At 44.8% G+C, this 9,858-nt stretch overlaps 1 protein-coding gene across 1 annotated transcript; it reads left to right on the top strand.

Moving 5' to 3' along the window:
* The first annotated feature begins 6,537 nt into the window (after window positions 1-6,537).
* Window positions 6,538-7,878, top strand: kcnj12b (potassium inwardly rectifying channel subfamily J member 12b). The gene is made up of 2 exons (XM_053442668.1): window positions 6,538-7,755; window positions 7,858-7,878. The coding sequence occupies exons 1-2, from the start codon at window positions 6,538-6,540 to the stop codon at window positions 7,876-7,878; spliced, it is 1,239 nt and encodes a 412-aa protein (XP_053298643.1).
* Window positions 7,879-9,858: the final 1,980 nt, after the last annotated feature.

Below are 9,858 nucleotides of genomic sequence, written 5' to 3'. Positions count from 1 at the left end.
TCAGGCAACACCAGCCGCTGCCCTGGAGGGTGATGATGAGGATGAAGGTGATTGGAGCCACTTTTACACAGTCACCTCTTGTATGAGCTGTGAGTAGAAAAAATGTGTCAGCATCTAGGACAGCATGTGCAAAAATACACGTGAAGTTGATAATAACACCCTGAACACGCCATGCAAATCACTTAGTGGGGGAAATAGTCAAATGGTGATAAAACCCGATAACACTTCTGCCACCGTGGAAAACAGATGTGTTAGTAACTAAAAAAAGCTTTTTCACAAGGATCAGACCGTGTTTCACTTTTTATCTGGATGACGAGTGGAAACACAGTTTGAGTGATTTTGTCAGACCTGAATCCAACCTCCAGTCCTTCTAGTGTGGAGCTAACATGGCCTCCCTGGGTCATCCCACGTCGTGAGAGCAATTCATTATCATGAGACATGCAGGATGTTGATGAGGCTGCTCTGGAGCATATTCCCTACAGGAGTAGGATGATTGGAACATCTACCAAACAAAAAAGTTAAATAAAACCCTGTGTGTTTTGCAAGCGCAGTATTTTATATTAAGTTGTGCTGGGTAGGTGCACGACGCCTCTCTTCCCCACTCACAGGCTGATTTTTATCGGTGTTGGCTTCCAACAGTCTATCTCTAAACTTTTATGTTTGTGTTTGTTCTCCATCTTCCTTGATCACTTCTGTGTTTCCTGTGTTACAGGCCTGCAACCATTTTGTTTGAGGTTCATGCTTTATTCCTAAAATGGATTTTAGTTTTCTCCTGTTGTTATTTTAAACTAATAATATCCACAGCAGTTGAACAAATGTAACAGCCTAGATGTAACAAGTTGATAATATTGTAAGGTGGAAAAATCTTGGAAGTAACAACTAGTACTATTATAATATTGAACTCATAATTATGCGAGAATAAACTTGCAGCTAATCTGCTCATGATAATCAAGTAATATCTGTCTGTAAATCTGTTGCTGGATGAAATAATACATGAGGGAATACATTACAGAAGTATGAGAAGTGTTATATAAAGGTGTTATGATTATGATTAAGATTATGATTACGTGGTTCTGTCAAGTTCAGTAACAGAAGAGGTCATTTAAAACCTCAGCATCAGATACAGATCTTTGTACAGATCTTTATCTAATAGAATAATGACCCCCAGTGAGAGTGAGCAGCAGGAGAGCTGGTGGGAGGGAAGGAAACAGACGGTCAAACACAGTTGTTTGATCAGAGTACCAGCCCTGCTCCTGCTCCTGCTCCTGCTCCTGCTCCTGCTCCTGCTCCTGCTCCTGCTCCTGCTCCTGCTCCTGCTCCTGCTCCTGCTCCTGCTCCTGCTCCTGCTCCTGCTCCTGAGTGTCCTGCCAGAACCATGTTTTTCTCACTGAGCTTCGAGTAAAAACCCTGGTGCCCTGGTGTCTCCTGTACCACACATCGTCCCCCACAACATGACATAACACTTGAAATGAATCAGGAGGGTGTTTGCTGACAATCTGAAAGGGGATCAAACGCTGCAGCTCGTGTCCTGAGTGCGTCGGAGCCGTGGCCCACTTTGAGCTGCCGCACTGAGGCGGCCTTTAAATAACCTGGTGCTGGTGCGAGGTATTGGCTGGACTCCGGCTTCTCTCTGTCCTGATGGCACACTTCACATCTGGTCCTCCATCCCCTGAACCCATAACCCACTTACAGACCTGACACCAGAGTAACAGCAACATACACAGACATTTAACACTATAGTTCCTTCATCATGTTCCTGTGAGTTATATTTTTCAGTGATAAACAGTTCAAATTATTCTATTTCAAATACAAACCAATAGAGGATCTCAGCTCCTGTGTCACTTCTGTTCAGTTCAGCTTTTTTCCTCCACCAGTGAAACGTTTTTCTGAAACAAATGTCTAGAAGCAGAAGTAAAGTGAGCAGCCGTGGACGTGCTGGAGTCATCTCAAGTTCACAGGAGACAAGAGTCTGAGATCAGCTGCTAGTTTGGACCAGATGCTGTGTGGAACACTCCTGTCCACAGGGAGGCGCTCTCATGGGAGTGCAAGGCGGCACAAACATTCACAGGAGCAAACACACAACTGTTTTTGAAATGAGCCAAATGCATGATCTCACTGGCTGCAAATATCCACACAACCGACGGCACAAACACTCTTAAAGGTCAAATATTATTTCTATTACCTACAACAGGAAGCTGATACTCAGACTCCCGTGGCTGAGCTTCCTCGGAGGCCGTCGTGCTGCAGTGTCACTCTCGTCTGTGTCTTTTCTCCGCGGGGGCCTCCTGTGAATCTGGGTCAGCACAGTGCTGGAGCTATTCATCAGCGCTGTCTCAGGAAAGAATTAGAAACTCCTGAGCAGAGCATTTCTTTTTTGTTTTTCAATGAAATATCGGCTGGATGAAGTGCCGTGATATTTAGTTCAGATATTTGTAGAAACCAGATGATTAATCCTGTTGACTTTTTATAGTACCACCAGTAGTCCACACTTTTCCACACTATTCAGTTCAATTCATCTTATTTTATTTATCCCCCAAGGGGCAATCGACTCCAAATCAGAAGCCATCATACCAGGGCCGGGTCTAGGCAGGGGCAAGAGGGGGCCTGGCCCCCTCAAATAAATGTTGTGCCCCCTCAAACTAAATAGGGTTAGGGTTAGGGTTAGGCACAATGCCCCCTCAAGATTTGTGGCTGCCCCCTCATACATGCCTGTCTAGACCCGGCCCTGCATCATACCTACCCCCCCTTCCCTGGTTGAAGAGGAGTAGGCCCTCCCTGTCTTCTGCAGACTTAGAAGAGGTCGTCCACGCTTTTCATTTCCTCAGATACTAAATTTAACTGACAAATAATTACAAAAGTTGGATGGAAAAATGTCTTCTCAAGGACAAACAGAGTGCATGTGTAATCCATCAAGGTAAACTGACCATAGTCACTGTCACTTCTTCCTAATTGTTTCATATAAAGGCTTTTTAAAACACATTCCTGAAGGCAGCAGCTGAAAATCACCACGGAAGACGTTTGGGGTCATTGATAATCGTTTATAACTTGAAATTTGTGTTTTTTTGCAATTACCTGCAAAAGTCCCCACATCCCTAAACCAGTCATGTGTCTCAGTATAATCTCTCTTGGACGTCAGCACGGCTCTCGGCTCTTCTCAGCCTTTCTGCGACTGATCGTGGGAGCGATTGCTTCTGTGATACATGTGAAATCCACAGATTCCCTCCTTCACTCAGGCTTACACAAGACAAATGAGTGATGCTCATCTAAAAAGTGCCCACATTGGGCTTGTTCATCATCCGGCGTGTCCAACAGAAGCTTGTTCTCTCTTCTGAATGAGTCAAAATGGAGAGCGCACCACCCACTCTGTGATCAGTGCAGTGTCAGTCAGAAGATAAAGGCAACGTGACAGAGTCAGTCTAAATATATATTTCCACAGATGTGTAAATGAGTATTGGGTAGATTTTTATTCCTGGATGTTAAAGTTTAAATTAAAAGTGTTGGTCTATGGGTCCAGTAGTTGTCTATTCCAGGATAAGATAACCCAGTGAATTCAGTAAAACCAATGTGTTTATTCTCTGGTCACCGCCGGTCTGTCCCGTGCACATCAGCCCTGAATAACCCGGTTGGTTCTGTCTGCTCCGGGCACAGCTGATCAACAACAACTCGGTCGGGGAAGAGCACATAGTCTCCAAATGCCAAGTATCTTCAGTGACACTGTGGAAGGGAGGGGGAGGAGGAGAGCCGAGCAGTGAGCAGGAGTTCACTTGATGTGGGATACGGAGTGGGATCTGCAGCAGAGCAGGATCAGGTAGCACATATACCAGGAAAGTGGGAGACATGGAAGAGGACAGACTGTTATGACTCCAGAATGAGCTGCGAGGAAGTGATTATGTGATCCGATCGGACCCTGCAGACCCTCTCTTTCCAATCTCTGCTCTCTTTCTGATCTAGTGGACCTCAATCAACACCTTTCTGGGACTTAACAGCAGGAGGGATTGTGATGGTCTCTCTGAGTGGAGACGGAGACATGCAGGAGCGCTGCAGCCGTCCACTCTCACGCCTCAGGAGGATGGAGGGGCTCTACCCGTAACAGAGGAGCAACATGAGGCGGTTTGGCTGAAAGCTCCGGAAGAACTGGAACCAGAATCACCTGCACACAAGGTAAGATAAATCCTTTCAATTTGACACTCCACACCTTCCATACACTGTATTTTTCATGTAGGGAAACATGTCAGCCCAGCAGGCAGAGCGTCCGTGGCTCCAGAGAGAACTGAGGAGTGATCACACTGAATATTAGATATTTATATCTTTTAACATCCTGGCTCCTAGCAACCAGAACACTGAGAAAGAGCAAATAATCTGTGACGAGAAAAGTGCAAAGACAAACAAACCCAGGAATAAACAAACACTCTCAGTTATTGTCATGCTGCAGTCTGGACTCTTTCACTGTGACACAAACCTCTAATTGAATCTCCCCTGCGACGCTTGAATGTACACAGGACACATTTATTGAATTAATCATCTACCATTTGATTATCTGCTGTGTATACAGGGTATTAATGTCTGTCTATTCATAGAGGTGTCATGGTGGGACACCTGCAGGGCAGCCTCTCTGAGCCCATGACATCCTGTTTGCTCTGCAGTTTTTCACAGCAATTAACTGTCATCCGAGGCAAGCAGAGGCAGCTTTATTCACAAAGCAAATTTCATACAGGGAAGTAGATTCAAGGTGCAAAAATGCTAAATAATATGTTTTTTAAATCTGAAAGCACAGTTAGAATAAAAGAGGTAAAAGAAATAAAGAGGAGTCTAAAAAAACAAATGAGTAAAATAATACAAATAAAGTCGATAGAGCTGCGTAAAATAATAAAATAAAATTCAATGATGGTTTAACTGTGTAAAATTTAGTTAAACGCACAAGTCAATAAAAATGTTTTCAACACGTCACGTCCGATCCACTTATTTCCAGTGGCTGACCAGCATGTCCCCCCAAGCTGACGTCCAGGCGTACCCTTGAACTGCTTCCCCCCCGCTCCCTGGAGTCGGCAGCGTGATGCTGCGGCTGTGAATATTTTATGACATGAAATGAGTGAAGTTCCATCAGAGCTAAATGCAGCCAGATTCTCAACAGATTAACCTAAACTTCTCCTGTAACCAATGATGGGAGACACATTTCGGTTGGTGCACATGAACCAGGGACAAATTCAGCATCTTTTATTATGTTTTCTCGTTATGTCACTAATGCAGGTGTGTGATATTTGATATATAACATGGCTAAAATTGGCCGTGACTCCGTATGAAAATGTCGGCCTCAACAGCTACGAGATAGTGAGACACCGGATTCCCACAGGAAAACTCCCACAGACGTGCAGGTCGACATTTTTAGCTTTTAGTGAAATGTTCTGAGAAATATTAGATCTGGATTTTGATGAAATTGTTCCTATAGTTATGCATGGTCCCCAGAGGATTTTGGCAAACCCCTGAAGTTTAAGCGACATATTATTATTATTATTGTATATTATAAAAATATTATTTCCATTGATGTGCCTGGAGTGATCCCATCGATTGTTACCGTCATGACATTTGTGTCTGAAGTTGTTTACTCCGTGATACCTAACTCGGTGCTCTGTCCCCCCCCCCCCCCCCCCCCCTTGCCCATATTATTATCCAATTCAGTATCACAGGGGAATCACACACAGCCTGATCACCGTACTCCACATACTCTGATAGTTGTACCAGCTGGAGGAAACAGAAGATCAGTCACATAAAATGGCAGGGTATTGGATTAGCCGGCTATTTCTGTACCTTGTTGATCAGAGAAAAATGTATCTTATTATACCCGAGTATTTCCAGCAGAGGCCAGGGAGAAGTGGAGGTAAGCTGCTATGACACGATACATGTAATGTCGCATTGAGAAGGAAAGTGGAACATACTCTAACCTGTATAATAATAATAATAATAATAATAAAAATAATAAAAGTGATTAAACAAATAACATTTTATTTTAAAGGGGAAATAAAATGAAATACACAAACAGTTCAGTTAAAATCAGGACAAGCTTATCAGGTAGAAGAAAGTTTTATTCTGATACTTAAAAGACAACGATGTCTCAGACTTATATTCTCTTGACAGGTTGCTCCACAGCCTCCGGACCCAGAATGCAAAGGCTCTGTCCCCTTTAGTTTTCAACATGCTCTGTGGAACTGCCAGACGATCTTCTGAGGATCTCGAGCTACACAAATGTACAATAGGAAAGATGTTCAATCAAAATGTATAGATTTATAAGAATTAATACAGTGCAATAAAGTTATCGTTATGTTTTTATCCACCTTTCCTTTAACGTTCATGCATTTAGAACGCGACAGTGTGGACAGATGATCGCAAATTGATATTTGTTTCTTTTCAGGAAACAACGGTTGCACCTCAGCTCTCGATTCCAGTCGACGTCAAGTTTTTGGCGCCGTGCATTTCCCGTGAGCGTGGTCTGTATGAGCTGGGCTGATAGTGTGAAGCCACGTGACCGTGCCCCACTGAGGCATGAGTGTGGGAAGGGCCCACCACCACAGCTTCGTGTCCTGTGAAGAACAAGGCCTGCGACTGGGGACCATGCCCGCCGTGGGCAACTTTGGCAATTGCAAGATTCACACGAGACGCAAATGCCATGGGCGGTTTGTCACCAAGAGTGGCCATTGCAACATCCATTCCTCAAACATGGATGAGAAGTCGCAGCGATTCATATCGGACATTTTTACAACTTGTGTGGACATCCGCTGGCGGTACATGTTCCTGCTGTTCAGCCTGGTGTTTGTGGTGTCGTGGTTAACGTTCGGCTTGGCATTCTGGGTCATCGGCCTCCTGCATGGGGACATGGACCATCCCGCAGGAGACGACAGTTTTGTTCCTTGTGTCCTGCAGGTCAACACCTTTGTGGCAGCTTTCCTGTTCTCTATTGAGACCCAGACGACCATTGGGTATGGCGCTCGTTGTGTGACGGAGGAATGCCCCGCCGCCGTCTTCATGGTGGTCTTTCAGTCCATCATGGGCTGCATCATCGACGCCTTCATGATTGGTGCTATCATGGCCAAGATGGCGAGGCCAAAGAAGCGCGCCGAGACTCTACTGTTCAGCCACCACGCAGTCATCGCTCTACGTGACGGGAAGCTGTGCCTCTTGTTCCGAGTCGCTAACCTGAGGAAGAGCCACATCGTGGAGGCTCACGTGCGCGCCCAGCTCGTCAAGCACCGGTACACAGTGGAGGGCGAGTACATCCCCCTGGACCAGATCGACATGAACGTGGGCTACGACAAAGGCACAGACCGCCTCTTCCTGGTCGCACCCCTCACTGTCATACATGAGATCGATGAAGAGAGTCCACTGTTTGGCATCAGTAAGCAGGATCTGGAGACGTCTGACTTTGAGATAGTGATCATACTGGAGGGGATGGTGGAGGCCACGGCCATGACGACGCAGGCGCGCTCCTCCTACCTGTCCTCTGAGATTTTGTGGGGTCACCGCTTTGAGCCGGTCATCTTCGAAGAGAAGAACCAGTACCGGATAGATTACGCCTACTTCAACAAAACATTCGAAGTGCCCTCCACCCCGAGATGCAGCGCCAAGGAAATGGAGCAGAGGAAATTCCCGACCTCGGGGGCCAACTCCTTCTGCTATGAGAACGAGCTGGCCTTCATCGGCAGGGATGAGGAGGACGAGGGCGATGTAGAGAAAGAGGAAGTCAGGAAGTATTCATCCGAACTGGTGAATGAATCGATCTCTACCAGAGGTGAGCAAATGTCCTCTGTTCGAGAATCAGAGATCTAACCGTGGGCTGTGGCTTGTTGTGCTTGTTTCTGAATGCAGGGTAATGCAGTTGTCATGTGAAGAGCCCTTTGACTGTCACTCTGCTGACATGAGGACACCACGGAAGACTTTACTGCTGCAGGTGGAGGAGCAGCAGAACCAATCTCCATCATACAAGCAAGAGGGGAAACTCCTCAGTGGAGGAGATGAGAGTTTGACTTCCCTGACATGGATATTTGAGCTTCATCGAATGCAAACAAAAACTGTTTCACTTTGCAGATCCTAAAATTAAATGCATGACGATAGCATAGTTTTGTATGAATATTTTTGGACCGGTGGTGTTGACACATACACGATCTACAGTGTGGAGTGAAACCCACCCTTTGCAGATGACATCGGGAATATTCCACCAGGTCGACAGTGGATTTAATCTTAGTGATATAACAATAAGACCAAGTATTCTACATCATACAATGTCCGGCGACAGCCGGTGTACAACAATATGGATTACATGTTATTATGGAAGACACATGAAAAGGCATAAAGTTCCATTATAGAACACATGTATTCAAATGGAATTATACGAGCAAGTGGTTATAGTCGTGAACACATATGCTTTGAAATCAGGTGGTTGAGATGGACACTGCCGGCGTCTAGAAGCCGGTGAAGTTCAAACACGATGAAAGAAATGCAGAGAAGTTGAGAATATCAACATTTTCCTCACACAAGGCCTGTTGGAAAATTCCAAACTGTCCAATACTTCAACTCATCATCCAAACGATGCCATTTTTGGAAAATGTCCACACACACGTTGGTCCCAGCTTGTGATCACATCGACTCCTCTCGGGAACAAGGCAAACTCAAGGTCATTACTGTCGGTAAAGAGAGAGATAATAATGTTAACAGGTTACTTATGAGCTCATAATCTGGTTAATCCATCCCTCGCACACTTACTCCGCTGTTTTTAGTCATGGAGAGAAGAAGGAAAAAATAGATAGCAAACCTCCACAAAGGAACAGTGGGAGAAATCCGAAGCTTCACAGGCCTGCTGTGCATTGTTACGTACGTGCTAAACTGTTCTCGCACAGTTTCCCGGGCACAGCGATCAGCAAACCGCCAACTGAAATCAAATTCACTTCTTCTCAGATGAAATGTGATTTCTAAACGTGGTCATAAAGTCATCATCGTGACCGGTTTGAGTCTAAAAATACCCAATGACATAAAATGCGTTGTCCATCTTTTATATACAGTGCTATGGTTGAACCTTAGACAAAACAATCACAGCCAGGAAGGAACACACATCATTCTGGAGGTCCCCAGTAATATGGTGAAAAAAGGAAAGCCATGAAACACACACAACACCACAGTACCAAGGACATGCTGTACACCAAATCTATTCAAGATCCTGGAGGTTGGTGTAAACCGACTCTTGAATGTTAAGGGACATTTCTATGGTCTGTGATCACAGGTATTTCTGAGCACAATATCCGGAAAGTTAAACGAGCTCCGACTCAGATTTAGAAGCAGCATATGATAATGAAAATGTCAGGATAGATATTATTAACAGGAGAAGTAATGGAGTTATTGGGTCAGACTGTGCACCACTGTTTCACGTATCCCAGCTGAGATGATTCAGTTTTCCCAAGCATTTCAAAGTAAAAGCTCCATGTGGGTTACCTATAATACTGGACTGTCTTTTCAGCTGGTTTTAAACATTTGTATTAATATCTCTTGCTTATGACTTGTGCTGGAAATATTGGAATAGAGGCTTGTTCCAGAAAACAAGCTCCACCAAGGGTCAGGGACTCTCTGCCAAGGAGAATGAACAACTCCGAGCTGAACAGGTGTCCGGCCGTTATTGTAATATGTATATATATATATATATGTATATTTTTCTTTGTCTGATTGACAGAAATGACATCCACTGAACTGAATGACTTTGACCTCCTCTCGCTGTCTTCCACTCAACGCATTTGAAGCGATCATGACTTTACCTTCTCCCCTAGTTTATCGTGTGAGACAACAATTCATGAAACGCGAGACGAGTGAATGAAAATCTCC

The sequence above is a fragment of the Pleuronectes platessa genome, chromosome 16 (assembly GCF_947347685.1).
Source record: "Pleuronectes platessa chromosome 16, fPlePla1.1, whole genome shotgun sequence".
Lineage (NCBI taxonomy): Eukaryota > Metazoa > Chordata > Actinopteri > Pleuronectiformes > Pleuronectidae > Pleuronectes > Pleuronectes platessa.
Note: the sequence above shows the minus strand (reverse complement) of the source record. Positions and strands in the feature narration are given on the sequence as shown.